The 19573-nt window shown below is 44.7% G+C and overlaps 1 protein-coding gene across 2 annotated transcripts in view; it reads left to right on the forward strand.

Annotated features, from left to right (window-relative positions):
* The window catches only part of RNF40 (ring finger protein 40), a 1006396-nt gene that overhangs the window by 329111 nt on the left and 657712 nt on the right, over positions 1 to 19573 (forward strand). For both annotated transcript variants that reach the window (XM_069651635.1, XM_069651636.1), the window contains exon 6: positions 6608 to 6729. In XM_069651635.1, the coding sequence (XP_069507736.1) occupies positions 6608 to 6729 (122 nt within the window). The remainder of the gene's footprint in view (positions 1 to 6607; positions 6730 to 19573) is intronic.

The following is a 19573-nucleotide window of genomic DNA, read 5'->3' on the forward strand; positions in this document are numbered from 1 at the left end:
AGCCTCGAACATACCGCCGGTTTATTTATTTAATATTAATTCGCCGGTTGGTATTTTTCGCCAGGACTCGATTCTAAAATGGCGTTTGTGTTCTCTTCTGTGACTCCAACCCAAGTCGAGCCCTTTCTTCCACTTTTTGGTGGGCTTCTCCACAGAAGCCTCCAAAAGTGGTGTCTGGGTACCACAGGGGGTGTGGGAGGGGGTTTAGGCACCCTGGACTGAGTTACCTTGGTAACTCAAGTCGCACTCTTGTGTGATTGGCCCAAGTGGTGAGCCGGCCGGCTCACCACTTAGCATGTTTGATTGACAGCTAGGCTGAGTGAACGGGGGTGTGCTGCATAAAAGCAGGGCTTTGGGGACTGGAACTTCAGAAGTCGCCGCAGGACCTGAGAATCGGACGAGGGAGAAGCTGAGCCGACCTACCATGACGACACCACCGGTGGAGCCCTGCGGAACCGACTCACCACTTCCCGACGACAGAGAAGATCTCCCGGCTGGAGAGGCTTCTTCCCCTGACTGGTGGGCACAACCAGTTTACCTTCTTTTCCTCGCATCCCAGGACGTCTTGTGGTCGAATTGCCCGTGCCAAGCACCCCGGCAACCGGATAGCCACTTACCACTGGACCGCGAATAAAAGGACCGCTCCTTTTACCTGAGAACTCCGCGGCTGGTTTCTTCCCTGGCAGTGCAACCAGACTCCTGTCTTCCTCTCCGAGGAGATCCTCTCTTCCCCCGGGCGAAGCACTGACTTGCATCCGCTGCCAGGAACAACTGCCCCCGCTGGAGTATTCTCACCACTTTAAGGTACCGTGTCCGCCAGGCCTCCCTTTCTAAAGATTGCTACAATGTAATAATAATCCCTTAACCTTCTGGACTGGGCTGGCCGCCTTGACCATCTAACTGGTCCCTTTCTTTTGGTCCAACTCTTTCTGAACCTTTTCAAGACTTTTGTGCACTTCAACCGTGTGACCTTGGGCACATTTCGTTCTGATCCTCTTAACGTGGATCCGGCCTTCTGAACTCTAACTTCACGGTTTTACTTTGCCTTCCTCTCTTGTTGTGTTCTTGTGAAAGTGTTGGGATCTGTTTCAAATTATACTCTGCTTTTCTCTCCCTTTTTAAAACGAATTATTAGAGTGCCATCTGCGTTAAGCGCTCACCGCTGTCTGAAAATAAGTGGGGCTTTACTTAAGACTTGTCTAATATTCTTTTAAGGGAGTGTATATCTTTTAGTGACCGTGTTTTTGAACTGCTTAACATTAGTGCCTGTGTGTTTTACTAGATGTGGTTTTAAATAAATAATTATATCTCTTTTACACCAAGCTCTGGTCAGTGTTTACTTGTTCTACTGTGTTCTTTTGACCTATTGTGAATACTCTGTATACTGCCTAACTTTTCTTGAGGGAAGTCTGACTGCTCAGCCACAGCTACCAAGTGAATCTGTGTGGTACAGACTGCTACCAAGTGGGTTTACTGCCAAACACCTGTAGTCTTAAATCTTTTGCATTTGTCCCAGAGGGAACTGCACAGGTTTCTTCCTAACAATTGGGAATTTCCACTTCTATATGCATTCCCTCCAGTCCCTGTGATCCCTCAAGTAATAAGGAGGTTGAGAAAGTTCAGGAAAACCATGATCCTAATTGCCCCAGATTGGGCCAGGAGAACATGGTACCCAGACCTTCTGGACATGTCCATCCGCCCTCCAATACGTCTTCCGAAAAGGGAGGGTCTTCTCGAGAGAGAGAGAGTAAGGTCATGTTCTCCATCTGGAGGTCAACACACTCAACCTTCACGCATGGCTTCTGAGAGGTTGAGATATAAGGATTGAGATCTTCCGGACGACGTGATGGAGATTTTGCTTTCGGCCAGAAGACCAGCAACCAAATCTCTGTATCGGTGTTGTTGGAACAAGTTCAGGAACTGGTGCAGGGAAAAGAATGTGGATCCATTTCAATGTAATATTCCCACAGTTTTATCTTTTCTGTTACATTTAGCTAATCTGGGGCTCCAGGTTAGCACGATAAAGGGATACTTAGCAGCGCTGTCCATTTTCAAGCGCTCGTCAGAGGAAGAATCTTACTTTAAGATACCTTTTGATAATTCAATTTTTAAAAGGTCTAAATAATGTGTTTCCACCAATACCTTTTCAAGTTCCTGTGTGGGATTTGAACTTGGTTCTGAAATTCCTCACATGCATTCCATTTGAGCCTTTACACTCTTGTCCGCTAAGGCTCCTTACTTTAAAAACAATACTTCTTGTGGCATTGACAACAGCCCACAGGGTAAGTGAGTTACAGGCGCTTTCTAGCAGTCCTCCTCACACTATCTTTTATAAAGACAAAGTAGTACTTGGAGTTAAACCATGATTTTTGCCAAAAATTGTTTTGGATTTTCATCTGTCACAAAAAATAATTTTGCCTACTTTTTACCCTCCTCCTCACGCAAGTAAGGAAGAGGAACAGCTACATAGACTAGACCCCCAAAGAGCTCTTAGCGTCTATATCTCAAGATTAGCAAAAATACGTCAGTGTGATCAACTTTTTGTGGGGTACACTGTGCGGCAAATTGGGACTTGCTGTAACTAAACAAACATTATCTAGATGGATAATTTGGCTATAGCAGAATGCTATAGATTGCCTGGGAAAGGACCACTAGATGGACTGAGAGCTCATTCGACCAGGGGCTTGGCAACTTCAACAGCACTAAAAAGGGGTGTCCCTGTACAAGATATTTGTGCAGCAGCCAAATGGTCATCCATGCATACTTTTATAAAACATTATGCCCTGGACTCGACGTCTTCTCAAGGAAGTCTGTTTGCTAAATCTGTACTCCATTCTGTACACGATTAGAAAAGTTCTGTACTCCCACCTCCAAGACAAAACTGCTTTGGGAGCCTATCTAAGATGAGGAATACGTGGGAGGACACAATCCATTCGAAGAACAAGTTACTTACCAACTGTAACGTTCTTTCGATTGGATGTTCCTCCCACGTATTCCTCATCGACCCTCCCAACCAACCCCACAGTACAGTTTACTTGAGTTACACTCTAAATTCTTTTAAGGCTTGGGTCAAAAGAGGCACGCCATTAATTACAATCCATGGGTTACAATATACGAAAAAACAGAACTGAAGCCAAAGGGTGTGCTTGAGGCATTTATACAGCGGATGACGTCGGTGCTCGCACGGATGCCGCCGAGGGACATCGACGCCGTGGCCTCGAGAGGAGCGCCCTCTGGTGGAGAGAAGAAAAAAGTTTTCCAAAGCAGCAAAGCTGAAGGTACGGATATATCTGAGATGAGGAATACGTGGGAGGAACATCCAATCGAAAGAATGTTGCAGTTGGTAAGTAACTTGTTCTTTATCATTAGCATAAAAATAAAGTAGGGCATACTGGCGAATAACGGGCAGTAATTCAGGCACTCGCACCCAAGTGTGATTATACAAAGGTTTTATACGTTGATATGCGTCATCTATGACATCATCCTACGTGACAAACTAAAATCTATTGAAGGGAGGGATTGGTTAAGGGAACATATGTACCTATAGTATGTGTAAGTGTTAATAACTTATGTGGCTGCCCCTTATCTGGTGGGTACACCTTGAACCACCTCTAAATATGTATAATACTGATTATAGCAGAAAAATGGCAGCGTGTTGATCTTTGCAACATTGCCAAGCATGTTGCTACATAGACCCTTTGATTGGTTGGCATGCTTTCCCAACCTTGGACTTTCGGCTCATTAGCAGCACGTAAGCAAAACGAGACTCCGGTGCCGCAAGCAACGTCAGACTACTCCCTACTTTCCCAATTAGTACATGGTCTCCTCGGTCAGACCCCAAGCCAAGGCTTCTCCTTTGTAGTTGACATCAAAGCTTGTTCTCTGTTCTGGGACATTGACAAGAGTGTAGGCACACCATTATCTATGTTTGGGCATAATGAATAGCCCTTGTTTTCAACTTTTGAACCATGTGTGAGGAGACCACAAATGTGTCCATCTCGACCTTTTATTTATGAGCTGGGTGTCATTACCCTTCTTGGCCTCTGGAGACTTGCTCACTCCATCTTACATAGGTTTTCCGCTTCTTTAATGATCTAAGACTTGGCTTTTGCAGATGGTTTTCTCATTTGCTTAATCTTAGAGAACCATGTTTTAGGTACATGGCTTATCCATTTGACTCCCCATGTGCCTTGGAATTGTTCCTTGAAGTAGCATCCTTGATCCCAGGCCAATAGACTCTAAGTCCTCACACTAAGCTGTTTTTCTTGTGTCTCCTGACTAAATGTCTTTTACCTTGCATTTCTGCGTATATGCACTTATTAGTCAGCAGGTTACTTTATCTTCTTTGCAGATACAATTTTTTCATATTCGATTGTTTCTCTTCGTACTTCAGTTACAGCTTTATTCTTTGAGTATTTCCATATTTTTTTATGAGTCTCATTCTCTTGCCTCTGACGTCGCACTGCACTTGTTAGATTTCACTTATAGCTCTATGATGTCCAATGGTGTGTGCAGACATCCTGCACAAACAAGGGGTGGGGGTCTTGGAAGTGTCTCTTTACTGGCCTATATACCAGGTTAGAATCTTAACCAGAGTCTTTAGCTCACCATCCTTTCAGAAGAGAAATTTCACCAGATCAGTCTTTGTCCTTCCCAAGGGCAGTGCAGCACCGAAATGCCAGACAATTCTCTTCTGAACAAGAGTACCACCAGCAACCCCATCCTTCCACTCTCTCAGTGCGAGGGTAAATTTGATACGATTGTCTGAGTGCATATCGTCATACACGCGATGCAGTATTTGGATGAGAGCTGGTGTCCCACATAGGGCGCTCTTCTCCTTATGACTGATGTGAGGGTGTGGGAGCTAGGGATGACATGTCCATCTGTACCTTCTACATAAGGTTAATAGCCACCGATTATCATGAGACTGCAAGCCAGTAGGTAGCTCAAACACTAATTGCCCACAGAATAGCTATGGATCCTTCTTTGTCCGCAAGGGGCTGATGGAGAGGAACTGGTGTTAGAAGGCAACAAGGTTGTAAAAGTTTGACGGTCGGAAGGGATAAGCAAACGCAGTTTCTAAAGCGAGCGCTGCAAAGTGCACATTTAAAGCCCCAGAACGAAATGTATGAAGTAAATTTGCCGTGTTACAAGACTGCTGACTGGCAACATGGGGGGCAGTTGCTGGGGGCTCGTATGAGGCTCAATATCCCTTTTGTTTCAAAGACCATGACGCCGTCCCTGTATACTGATTGCTGGTAAAATTGCACCTTTGTCTTTGCCGAATAAATGCACTTGTCACTACAGTTGATTGATAATTTATATCGCTTGCAGGTAAACATGCTGTCAGAGAATCTCGTGCCTGCTGTATTGTTTATCGCGTGGCTGTTCAGGACTCGAGAAATGTTTCATAAAGCTTTTGCTGTGACTTTTTTCTACCTTCGGAGATTTTACATAAACAGAATGCGTGTCGCTTCTTTCAGCTTTGAAACGGACTGCTTTTCCTCTGCGAGGGTTTTTATTAACAGGGCAGTAGGCACACTGTTTCTGAAATGTTAAAACGTTTCTGTTTGACTGCCAAGGGTTTGAATTTAACGGCAACACGAATCTTGTGGGTTTTCAGGAGAGAAAACGGTTAAATAAAAGACTATTTTTGGTTTCTCCCTTAGATACCTATTTGTCTAAAGAGGTTTTCAGATTTGCTCACTTGGGGGAGGGGTCCGTAGGAGTCCTGCTTGTAACTAAACCTGGAGTGAAGAATCGTTGAGCATTGTGTTTTCAGTGTCTGCGACACTTGTGAAACTGCACTGTCCTGACAATTAAAGCATCTTCAAACTGTCCTCATTAGTACAATGGCTTGGAGTGGCTGGGTTTGCTATTGTGGCTGGTCAACGGCTGTGCGTTTTACAGACAAACTTTGGGGCTCATTTTGGAGTTCCCTTAATTTGGCATCGGGGAGGCGTTATGTGTAGACATACACATAGGCTGCTCCCTGCTGCCAAATATTGGTAATTTGCATGGTGGAGTGTAAATGTGCACAGCAAAAGGTGGCGTACAAGCGTGCATGCCGCCTTTTGTCTGTCATGTAAAATGAGTAAATGCTGCATGCTATGTGGGCATTGCAGGCAGCGGGTACAATGGATCCCTATGTAGTCTGTCTGCTTTATGCTGGTGAATAAAGCCAGCTGCCTGCACAGGGATCCCCCCCAACATTTGTGCTGGCATGAAAATGCATTCCGGAGCAAATGCTTGTGGCGTTTGTATGGTGGAGAAGAAGGGAGCCAGCAGAAACACAAGTTCCGTTCCACACCTCCCCTCCATCATACAAATGGACAAAAACGAGCAGTGATGTTAGTACTGTTCATTTGAAAATGAGATACAAAATAGGATCTTTATTTGCGTTTGGTAATTATGGGCAGAGTTTGGGTGATTTATCTGCACTGTTGTGGTTTCTCTTGGCCTTCTGCTACCCTGGATCAGATATGCTTGTTTTTGGTGTCTAGCGCCATTCTGCTCCCCTTCGTTCATCTTCTCAAGTACAGTGTGATTTTGTGCACTTTCTCACCGGAACCTGTGTTCAGGCATTATTAACATTTTCAATTTTCAGGCACCTTCGAGCAGCTCGATGAGCTGGTGAAGTCTCTGAACAAGGATTTATCAATGGAGAACAGACGGCTGCAGGACCTGGCAACACAATTGCAGGAAAAGCACCACCGCATCTCATTGCAGGTGAGGGCTGGGATAATGGGTTGGGGATTTGTGAGCAGCAGTTCTCTTTTGCTAACGAATTGGAGCGCAGCACCGTAATATGTCTTTTTTATGTTTGGGGAAGGTGAGTTGGTGTGAATGTTCTTGGTCAGTCCCCAATATGTAGCAATATTGCTCTCTAAGGCAGAGACACCATTACCAGTTATACTAGTTATACGCACGCCAGTTCCCTCTCCCTGTGCCCTTCTTTTATATAGGTTTCAAACGTATGTAACAAGAACAGAGAAAATAAGTTTGTTAGCAAGAAGCCAGTGAAAGTGCAATGAATGCAGTCTAAGCCAGTGTAGTGTGGAGTCTCTCTCCTTTCTTTTCTTCTTCCTTGGCTAAGCTTTCACTGCAGAGCCTTAGTGCAGCGAAGGTAGTCATAGCAGTCCCAGTAAGTTGCAGCCTGTGGCCCTGTGGTCTGTCTTGGCATTTTTAAAAGTAGAAATGGAAGCTCTTCAGCAAAGGTGTGCCGGGCTAATACGTAGAAAGCAGGGCCTGCGTTGTAGACCCGAAAACCTCACCACCTGCCTTCTCAATCCGTGGAACTGAGATGATAAAAAAAAGTACTGAATTCGAAAACCATTTTCTTCCATCAATTTCATACCTCTCATAATGCCTCCTAGTGATGCTAGTCCTGAAGTTCGTAATATTTTGTCCTCGACTGACTGTACAATCTCAAGAACCCCTGACCGGTAAGACTCCTTGTTAAAAAATGTGTTGAAGCCTAGGAAAAAGAGGTCCTGGGACATAATGGAGAAGGTCTTAAATACCCAGATTGCTCATGGTTGTGGAGGACAAAGGGGAAGAAAACATGATTATTCCTCCACATCTTTTCCATCTTCTCCTAGGGCTTTTCATCCAGTCCTTTACTATTTTGGAAGTTTGCTTGAGGCCTTTGTATTTTTTTCAAGCCAGACAGGCCTCCATCTAAGGTCGAAGCAGATATTGAATCTATTGTGCAGCTTTATTTAGGTCATTTATCATTAAAGGCTGTTTCTGAAGTTTGTGGCTTGATCGAAAAAGATGCATTATCAGTAATGGATGAAGAGGCCCATTTTGAGGCTGCCTCTGTAGAGATATTTCATCGAAATGCAGATGAGAGAGCCCCTCTAAGTGGACATAACAGGCAAAATAAGTTGAAGAAAGCAAAAAGCCCAGGGCGAAGCCAAGGTCAAAAAGTGAAATATGTAGGCCCCAAAAAAGAAAGGCATGTAATTGTGGTCCAGACGTATATCTATAAGGTTAATTGTAGATGGACATTTTTTTTTATAACCACTGTACCTTCAAACATGCACACTAGGAAACAGAGTAAAAGCTTTCGGGCCCAGTTTCCTAGGCCCTGATTCTATTGTGAGCAAGTACAGTCCAAAAGCCTGACATCCAAAACTGGGTTTCTGGGCAACAAGCCTCCCCTCCATCATACAAATGGACAAAAACGAGCAGTGATGTTAGTACTGTTCAGTACTGGAAACTAATGCTGAGGCAATTCGATACGAAAGTTGAGACCATGAATGACTCAATTGAATGAGATTAATCCATTTTTGCTGAATCTCAAATTTCTAGTGAAACCTCCACTTTGGAATCCAGTTATGACTGTGCCTTAACGACAGAGGAGGGTAAAGCAAGCCACGCCAAAAGAAAGTGGGATCCTAGGGAAAAGGCGTAATTAAGGCAATCCGGTTATTTTGGCTTAAGTATTGTAGTCATCTCAGAAGAGTTTTCTTTCCTGAAAAGGAATGTATTCCTTTCAATTGGAACCAGACTGTAACTGTGTTCAAGAGCATTCCGGTTTTACGAGTAAAAATGACAAGATGGACATCCTGGATCACTCGAACTAATGAAAACTAGGTTTACTTTTAGTCAGTAGTAATTACACAGCTGCTCTTGGACCATAAAACCAACGTGCTGCTTTTGATAGTCTGCTGTAGAAGGAATCCACGTACAATATAGGTGGGCCTTTCAAACTACCAATATAGAAAAATGCTACGTTTGAGCTCGTCAAGTTTAAGAGTTTTGAAAGTCTATACAGAATGTAAAGGTTAGATTCATGCCAGGGAACAAGGTTTAATGGACAGTTACATATTTCGATTTAGGATCATTACAGGAGCGTGGGCCCGAAAATAATTGGTCTTGTTTAGCTGGTACCCTTCATTGTGATATGCAAGCTTATCTCTAACCTCTGGTTAGACCATTTTAAAATGTTTGTGTGCTATACAAAAGGGCATCGTTTTCTGACAATGGGGAAAAACATGGAACTTTTGGCTGGTTGTGACATTTATGAACTACAGGAAGTCTGCTTTTGTCAACACCCTCATATTGCTAGTTGCTTTTGGCTATTAAATGGCACTTAAACCCCACCTATAAGCCGAAACTATTGCATTGCAATACAGCTAGGAGAGATGACGTGAGGAGCGGGGATACAGGGCTTGTAGCGCTTTGGCCATGCTAATCCCTATGACCATTACCACCCACTATCTGCCCCTCCAAAAACAAACCCTGCCTGGATCTCTTTGAGCTAGCTTTATCAAGCAGTAACCTCAAACGTTGCCCAGTCAGTGTTATTTCTAAGCCTACTGCTGAGTGGCAATGGCTTAATTGGAGCTGTAAATGTGCTGCCAGTGAAATGAAAATGTCTCAACCAAGTGTGCCTTCATCCACTTGATTTATATTGGTTTGTTGCATTGAAGTCTTGTTAAAAACTAGCTTTGACAAAGGAAACGGTTTTGGATTGTGTATTGGTGTTGGGAAGGTATTTGCTAGGGACTGCTTCCATATATCCAGGTAATTGCATCAGAACTGTTGGTAATGCTTGTTTTTATATTCTCTTGAATGTGGCCATTCAAAAATCACAGCGATAGTCATGCAGGTGGGGTCGGGGGAGGGGTTACTAATGATTAATGCACTATAATATATTTAACATTTCAAACGTATGACACTTTCACTTTAAATACCACTATTTTGGCTGATTGACTGTTTTTGACTGAAGTGATGGGAAGACATGAAATTCTATTTATTAATATCTATGATCCCCCTGATAGATGCCACACAACTCATTTAATGTCTGAGGTTACTGCTTTATCAAAGAACTGGTAGTTCCAGAGGGGTTTTACTGATATCGTCCTGATTTGGGATCTAATTGCTAAATACCGTTCAAAACACTTGACATGGATAGTCATTGATCAAGCTTAAACAAAACATGGCTGATGCATATGTCTATAAAGAAGGGATAATAGTACTTTGCGCCAACCAAAGTCTTCAAAATAATAATGTCAGTTGTTAATAAAGAAATTTCTTTCCAATCTTCGTTAGATATTTGTTCAAAAAGAAAGATGTTTATTTTCAACCTCTCAACACGTGTTTCACCATTCAATGTTCAAAATGGCTCATCAGGAGAGATTTAGCAATTGTGTCCATCATAGTGATCCTAAAGAAATTTGAACAATGAGTTATATAATTATATAAAATGCTCTGAGTCAGACAAAAAATGAACTTGAAATTACATGTTAATAGCTCACCCATAGGTTACGTTTTCCTGTGTGGATATTTCCTGTTTTCACTGATCAATCAGAAATATTTTCTATATTCTCAAAATAGATGAATCGTCATTAACTGGCAATAAACTTTTTTGGTGCCCCAGAAAAAAACAAGAGAGAAAAAGACAGTATGTAGGTTAAGTGTAAGAGGGGGATTTAGGGAGGAATTATATTGCATTTCAATTGGTAGATATACCATCTACTTAAGATCAGTATTGCACAATTGTTCGCTAAATGAGGCTTACCTTAGGTTTCTGTTTTAAATGCTCAATTCGCCTGTCCGCTTCCTGATGTTTCCCGTTGGAGGCATAGTTATGAAGTGACTTTTTGAGCTTTTTATAGCACAATCTTGGTATTTGTATGCGTGATGACGGTCATGCGCCGCCGCTGATGCATACTTGACGTCCTTTCCACCTTCCTCCAAACTTGTGGACGATCATGCTCCTGGGGCCGGGAGGCATTTTTTGCTGCACTCAAAAACCCCTCAAAAACAAATCGAAACACATGTGCATGCACGGAGTCGCGCCTCCAAGTGTCATTCCGAACCTCACCCCGCTAATTCTTTTCATTGCACCAGACAGGATGGAACTTTTTACAGTGGACATTATGCTCGTTTTTTCCCCTCTTTCAGTTTTTCATTTCTTTCCTTGCCTGATCCTGACTTCACTGTCCCTGCACTCAATGGTTCTCTGGTTCCGTCACTTATGCCGAGTGAACCTGGTTTTGAGAACTTTGTGTGCTGCCAGAAGCAGGTGCCTCTGTGGATCCCTATTAATACTCTTACGTCCCGTCCCCTTTCCTCCTTACTGTATGGGCGTCCCTTTCCGAGGGACGGCAGACGGAACCCTTTTCACCAGAAAAAACCTTCTTCCCCTTTAAATTTAGAGGCGCGCGGGGGTGCGGCCCTGGGAGCATGCACTGCCCTGATTCTGCCCTCCAGTGCCACACCTCAGACCACTTTTTCACATCGACAGGAACGTGCGGAATTCACCAGTGCTCCTGGGCTTGGCTTCGGCCATGTAAATCCACGCACGGATACTTCTCTTGTGTATTTTCTTGTCTTTTTATCATTCAGGTACTCGGCCCTCTGGCTTCACGCTCCTCCCCAGCGCATGCCGACTTCTACAGTGTTCAGCAGGTGTCCATCTTACGACAGGCTCTTTCCGACTAAAGACCCCCAAGCCCTCTGCCTACGTGGCATTGGCCCAGATCAAGGCTTGCAAGCTTGTTCCGCGTGCAACGTGCTCTGCTCGAGATCTCTGAAGAACAGACTAGCCAGGTGGAGGGAGCTCTTACAGAGATCGCCTCCAAAGGACCTAGAGGACTTTGTCCATCATCGATCCAAGCCCAAGGTAGGGCCGCTCTTTTCCAGCGCACCTTGCAAGGGAGACTCCTTCCCAAGGTCCTGGTACCAGCACAAGTACTGAGGCTGAATCAGCCACCGGCCGGTGGATCCTCCTGGTGACGGTGCTGAGGGACCGGAATGTTCTTTTACCGGGTCTTCAACCGAGGGGATACGCCTTATTACCGGCAATATGTCTGAGGGGGCACCTATACGCAGTTCTACCGGCAGACCCGCTGAGGGCGCAACGACCACCGAGCCTTGGCCTGAGGAACAGGGCAGGCCCCATGATCCACACTCAAGAGTCCTGGAAGGAGCGGGGCCCAGTGAGCCGAGCAACATGACGCAGGCACGTGGAGGGCAGCTTGACAAAATGACCGCCGCCATGCCAGACATTCAAGACATCCAGCCGACACCTTGCAGAGGAATGTGTCAAGGTGGGACTGGTGTCAACCAAGTATGTGGCCTACAGCTTACCCTTCCTTCGTGCAAGGCATGTTCCCTCTGCGTCCGTATGGGCAGGGCAAACAACGACTACCGCAGCTGCTTGCTACCTTGTCAATATTGCCTACCACCACTCCGGCCTGCGGTGACAGGTTCTTTGAATGGTTCCTCTGGCTCATGAAATCTCCTCGGATGGGGGTCATCCTCGGGGACGCCATCAGGGACGTGCTCCCGCCAATGGCTCCGGTGCCTTTGGCCCCGGTACAGGTGCTCCTGGGCCCTGTTCAGCCTCAGCAGCCCGATCCGGCCCCCCAACCAATTGTACAGGCGTTCCGGACCGTGGCCCACATTGACACGTCTGGCCGTGCCATCTGCATTGCCACAGACATGAGAAAAACGGCCTGGCCCTGTCCTGCGAAATTCAACCCGGATGTCCAGGAACGCATCTTAGGTGAAAACAGCAGGTGTCCACAACCTTTGTGGAATACTCCCGTCCCTTGCACACCATTGTAGTTGAAAACACAACCAAATTCTCTTGTGTAATTTCAAAAATAAAACTTTATAAAGGGATGAATTCGTCATCCATGAATTGTGTGCCCCAAATGGGGTTGGTTTAGACAAATAATAATTCAACGTACAATTTGTCACAGTTTATAATCAACCTATAAAACCTAAAGTAAACTGATTTTTACAATACATGGTATTCATAGTAACTATTTTTCATAGTCCAGACAACCACAACATTAACATTTACAGTTCAAATGACTTATAGTAGACAATTTGTACTTGATTTGAACTCCTAATCCAATGCGTCTTAGTAGGCAGAGTCAAAGTTTTCAAGGTACAGTATGCTTTACGCGTTTCGGGGCGAATAGAACCCCTTCTTCAGAAGATGTCTACTAGACGTTTTTTCTCTTCAATTTATCTGTATCGACAGTAGAAAGTATATTGTTATTTTAATCATAATGATACATCATAATCCCTGTCTGTCATGACTGGATTTTTCTTAATGTATAATCATCTGTTCATTTCTTAGTGTGGTCTCAATTGGAGATACAAATTCCATCTTGATCGGTATATCTTTGTCAATCCTAAAAAAATATATTTAGAAAAATATAAAAAAGGGGGTTGTAAGTCCCTATCGTTATGAGAAGTAAAGATGTAAAATAACTGCAACCATGTTTGCATTCTCAAACATGTCCATTAGAGAAAGGGTATAGATGATTACCTGATCAGTAGGTCGTAGTCAGGATTTTGGGTAATCTCCCGCTTTGTTAAAACTCTACGCTCCTGTGGTGGATCTTAGCAGCACAATCAATGAAAACGTGGGCCCTGTAAAGCGGAAAGAGGTTTATCAGGGGCTATTTTTATCAGTTACCGAAATCCTATAGGATAATTCTATGTGGTAAGTATAAAGTTCTAACTTAGCTTACCTCAAAAAGGGACGTCTTTGTGCATGTATCCTATGTTGAAATTCATACGAACGGCAACTGAACAAAAATGGCAGTTCTGATGTTTATATAGCGTGATGACGTCAATGCGTGTCAACGTCGTGACGTCACAATGTTTACTTTTGACGCGATACAATGTGTGGTATAAACAGAACAGGGTAGAGTCTTCAAGGCTAAATTGGAATCTATATTTTGAACATATATGCTGGTGAGTAATGTAGGTCCCTTGTGTTTTGACATGAATTAGAATAGTATTTAGAATTATCGTAGACTCGTGATTAGAGGAAAAATCCAGCCTGCTCAGTCTATCTGTTGTTGAAACTGAATGTCTTTCTTTTATGTCAATTGATTACAAACGTGTGGCATTAATGTGGGTGTGTGTATACATTTCATTATTTCAAGACAAAAAAAGATAAAACAATGAAAATGCAACTCCTATCAAGTATTGGTGGTGTTCAGGACACAAACAATCTAATGGTCTAGATATATTTGCAACAAGAGAGACTATTCCTTAGATGGTAAGGGAGCTGTGCTTGTGTTGGATATTTATAAACATCAATTCAAACATTTTTTGTGTTAGTGCAACTGGTCATCAAAAAACATTTGAAAGTATAGCAGTCAGCTCATGAGGAAGCTTATAAGAAAACACCCAAATTAAATTCTTCATTCATACCGTTGGGGGAAAGACTATTCAGTTTTTCAATCCAATGTAATTCTCTCTGCCCCATGCGTCTGTCATGGTCTCCCCCTCTAGGTAATTTTTTCACTTCCTCCAAAATGATTACTTGAAGTTGGGCTACTGTGTGTTTATTCAAAGAGAAGTGTCTAGCGACAGGAGATTTGGTACTGTTGGTTCGGATATTACTCTTGTGTTCATTCCATCTTTCTTTATCTTTCCCGATGGTTTGACCTACGTAAAAAATACCGCAGGGGCAACTGAGACCATAAATTACTGATTTGGTGTCACATGTGGTGTAATGATTCAATCGAATTTTTTGTCCACTGTTGGGGTGCCTCACATAGCTCCCCTTCATCACATTGTTACAGTTCCCGCAATTTAAGCACGGGAATGTGCCTGTCATCTTCTTCTTCAAAGTCCGTTGTTTGTCTTGTTTGATCTTTTCTGCTTTCACTAGTTCGTCTTTGAAGTTCCTTCCCCTCTTGTATGCAATTAGGGGAGGTTTTGGGAATAGTCTGTCCAGTTGTGGATCCATTTTGATGATATTCCAATTTTTCTTGATAATTCTGGTAATGTGGTGACTTTGTGCAGAGTATCTCAAGGTATGGAGAAATGGAATGTCCTTTGATTTGTTCTTATTAATAAGGAGATCCTTTCTTTCAAGTCTATCGACTTTGTCTTTAGCCTTTTCAATGATGTCGCTAGGGTAGCCTCTTTGTCTATACTTCTCGGTCAGCAGCTGGTTTTCTTGTTGTAATGTCGTAGTGTCTGACGTTATTCTTTTAAGCCGTAAGAACTGGCTATATGGTAAGTTATTCCTTAGATGATCCGGATGATGGCTCAGGTAGTGTAATGAGTTGTTCACATCTGTCGGTTTGTGATAAACATTTGTAATAATCACTCCATCTTGTCCAATCCACAGTTCAACGTCTAAAAAGTGTAGTTTGTGTTCTCTCACCTCCATTGTAAATTTAATCCGATTGTGAAGGTGATTAATGAATGTCAAAAAAGTTTGTAAATCCTCTTTTGAACCTCTCCATACGACAAAGATGTCGTCTATGTAGCGTTTCCATGTTATTAGGTTCTGTTGCCATTGTTGTGCATTAAGTATCTGTTTGCTCTCTAAATGAAACATAAACAGATTAGCATACGCTGGGGCCATCGAAGAGCCTATAGACGTGCCTGATGCTTGTAGATAGAATTGTGATTTGTTTCTGAAATAATTATTAACCAGTATAATCTTACTGAGTTCCAGAATAAAAGTTTTGTTGGCTTCACAATTGTTGTTCAGCAATGCCCACTCTAATGCTTCCAGTCCGTAGTGTCCTTCAAATAGGTGCTAGTACTCTGTACTATGGGTTGCAAGGCTTTATCCACATAGGTTGCAAGGGGGTTGAAGACGCTATTCGTTCGCGCAACAATGGGTCTCATCGGTGGAGTTTGTAATACCTTATGTATTTTAGGTAGTCCATAAAAGACAGGAGTGATCGGATGCTCATTAGTTAGAAATGTTCTAGTTTTCTCAGAGATCCATTCATTTTCCAAGGCTTGATCTAATACAGTTTTCAACATAGCTGTGATGTCTTTAATAGGATCCTGGTCGATTTTAATGTATGTATCTTGATCTGACAATAGTTCGTTGATTTTAATGTCGTAGTAAGTGGTATCCATAATGACTATTGCGCCTCCCTTGTCAGCCGGTTTTAGAGTCAGACTCCGATCATCTGCTATTTCTTTTATAATTGAACTTTGTCGTCTCCTGATATTGTAGTACTTGGATTTTGTAAAGTTTACCCTTCTGAAATCCTTAAGTACTTGTTCTTCAAAAATCTTGATGGTCAAATTATTGATTTGTGGATCAAAATAACTCTTTGGTTTGATTTCCAAATATTTATGTTCCTTCTGTGGATATTCCATTCCTGTCTGTGTATCGAAAAATAACTTCAGTCTCATTTTCCGTGCAAGTCTATGCAGGAATGCATCTTAGACCTTCCGTTCGAACGGGGTGACCACTTCCACTCCACAATGGACGAGGAGCTGGACAAAAAGAAAAACAGGTCACAAACGGCCATGCCCAAAACGTACACCCAGTCACAGCAGCGCTCAGACAAGGGGTGTACGTACGGAGCGTTCTGCGGCTTGGTCCAGGCAGCCTGACCAATCGCCGATGCAGCATTGGCGCAAACTTTGTCCTCCTCTACGTCTCCTCCACACGTGTATTAAAAAAGAAAGCACCAAACAGGATATTTGAATAGAAAGGATCTTGCCTGAGACTTAGCTTCACATCTAGGCAGCCATCTCCAGTGCTGCTCAACAGCGCTCCCCCACCCCCAAGCAAAATAAGTTCTAGCATGACCAGATTTGTCATACCTTCAAAAGTGGTTGCCTCGCGGGGCACTTGAGAGCAGTGCCAAGATGGCCGCGCTCATGTGAGCGCCCAGGAACCTGCCGTATATCTGACTTAAATCCTGATTTTCCAAGGTTGATTAGCCCTGAAAATCCCTGGGTGCAGTGTCCAGGTTCCTGGAGTTGGATGCCGGGCTACCCTGGGATCGAGCAGACCCGGTTAGTGGTGATTCCCGAGGATATGTGCTGGGGCCTGCAGGAGCTAAGTCTGCGCGGCCTTGGTGGTGTGATGCCATGGATTGGCGTCACATTGTTCGCGCTAAGTCCGGGGCCTGGGGAAGTCAGAGCCCCGCTGCCATGAGCAATCGGGGGTGAGGGCTGAGACATCCTTCCCCCAAATTCTCCCCTGAAGCGGGCGCAGCCTGGGCGGGGACCCTATTGTGATAACAGCTGCTGGCGGGCAACAAAACTGTTCGGGACATTCCTGGACCATTCTGCATACCAAGGCAGAGCGAAACGGACAGCGTGAGCACGGTGGGGCTCGCTTTCTAGGTTCAAGGCATCAGCGAACCTGTGTGCAGCAGCCTGTTGTACGCTGCGGCCGCCGACGTGTAGAAGCAGCGGGCCGCATAACGAGAGGAGCACGCACCCGGCAAACAAAACTGGGAGGAGCCACCTTCTACATCCGGAGGCGTCGGGAGCTGCAGGACAGCTTGGGTGAAGCTCTGGAGCTTATCCCTGGTACAGTGGAGTGAACCCAGGAGAGACCTCAGGCACCCCCCACATTATTGATGCAGTCCTGGATCCCGGCACTGCGCCGCCTGCACTCCTGAGATCTCAGATAATCTTACTTCAGATAAGTGGCTAAGTGTGACGGGCAGTGTGGTGGGTGTCCGCTAGTACAATTACAGAGTGTTGGAGGCCTCATACAGCCTCCTGCAACAGTCAGGCATTCTCCTGAGGTGGTGAGGGCCTGCGGGCAGAAGACGCATGGAGATCGGCTGCATAAGATTAAAAGGTACACATGCTGAATGGTGAAGCTGACCTTGTAGTGGAGGATCTGCACACAGTGCCACAAAATTAGTGGATCCCAATTAATTGCAGTGAGCAATATAGTTCTGAGCGTCTCTGCAGGTACGGAAAGGCTACTACAACAGGGGAATTAGGGCTTGGATTCAGGGTCTGCTGGCAATCTCAGTGCAGATGATAGCTCCCGCAAGGAGTAATAAATACAGTGGGGAGTATGCTTTGTGCTTTACAGATCTTGTGCAGTCCTGGTGGGCTCAGAGGTCGCAAAGTTACCAGTGCCAAAATGGGGAAGCATGAGAAAACGCAGTACCTAGCTTCATTACGGTACCCCATCACAATCAAAGGCTGCAACACTAGGAGCACAGAAGGCTGAGGAGACTGCTGAGTCGGAGGACGGAGCCCTTGCCGGACACATTCGAACATGAAATGCATCCTGACCCAGTTACAGAGTGGCATCACCTCTCTGGACAACACGATGGATACACTCACCTGTAAGTGTTGCCTGTTATGCTTGATTCTTCTACCCTGCTCATCCCCACCCCCCGCTCCTCCAGCTGACTACTGCAGAAGTCTGTCTTTTTTTTTTTTTAATAAAACATTTTTTATTGTTTACATTCAAAACAACACAACAACAGCTTGTGTGGATTAGCATGTCCTTCCAAAATTCAAACATTAACAGATCAAGTATCAATCACCCATGACATTACCCCAGGTTTTAGTGATATCCGACCATATCCCCCTCACTGCACACAACAGGGTCCAGCCGGTTCTAGGGTCCATTCTCTTCCCACCTTCCCCATATCTTGTCCGCCTTGGTAGGGCATCCTCTGGCAGTATATACTCGGTGCTCTATAGTGGCACAAATGTTCATATCTGTTGCCCATTGCTCCATCGTTGGGGACTCCAGGGCTCCCCATTTTTGCGCTATGTTGCGCTTCATCAGTCCCGCTGCTGTGTTCAGGAGCGGCTTGCCCCATTTAGTAAGTCCAATCTCATCTGGAACACCCAAAATGAGAATCTTCGGGTCTAGTGGTATGCGGCACGCCAAGACATTGCCGAGTACAGTACAGCATTCACTCCAGAAGGTGCGGATTTGGGGGCGTGCCCACAGGATGTGGAAGAAGGTCCCCTCCTCATCCCCACAGCGGAGACAATTCGGGTTCAAGGCTCTCTCCCATCTATATAGTATCGTCCTGGGGTAATAGACCCTGTGCAGGATCTTTAATTGAACCAGCCGAATCCTGGAAGAAACGGCCACCTCCCTTGGGTGCATTAGTACTTGGATCCAGTCTTCTGGATCTATCACCCCTACATCCACCTCCCATTTAGCTTTCAGGGTCGTGAGTTCTGGCGTAGCAAAGGATGTAATAGCATTATATAGGATGGAGGTGCATTTGGTGGGGATGAGAGCTGGTAATATGTTACGCTCTATTGGTGTGTAATCCGGGATATTGGTGCCTGCAGGTATGTGGTTTCTTAGGGCGTGGGCCAGCTGTACATAGTGGTATCGCTCAGTGCCCGGGAGTTGGAATTTTTGCTGGATAGTTTCAAACGAGGCTATGTCCCCCTCCTCAAGAATGTCCCCAACCCTCAGAATCCCAGCCCTTACCCATCGGGGCCATGGTTGAAGCTTCTTTATCTCGGGCAGGTTACAATTTCTCCACAGGGGTTGTGCCACAGTTACACTATTTTCCCACCCAACGAATCTATGCGCCTGTTTCCAAATCACAATAGTATGAATCGTGGTCGTTGGTGGAAGGGGTCTCGGAAGAGTTTGGTATAGCAGTTGCCATGGGTCGGTATCGTGCATGGCTGCAACCTCGGCCTTGATGTGGGGGAGTTCCCTATCTCCATGAAGCAGGTCGTTGACCACTGCCAGCTGTGCAGCCCAATAATATGTTTGGAGGCGTGGAGCTCCTATCCCACCTTCCCAGACCGATCTTTGGAGCGTAGTTAGCGCTATCCTCGGCTGACCACCCCCCCATATTAGTTCCCG

The sequence above is a fragment of the Ambystoma mexicanum genome, chromosome 3p (genome assembly GCF_040938575.1).
Source record: "Ambystoma mexicanum isolate Mex_15411 chromosome 3p, UKY_AmexF1_1, whole genome shotgun sequence".
In the NCBI taxonomy this organism is placed as follows: domain Eukaryota; kingdom Metazoa; phylum Chordata; class Amphibia; order Caudata; family Ambystomatidae; genus Ambystoma; species Ambystoma mexicanum.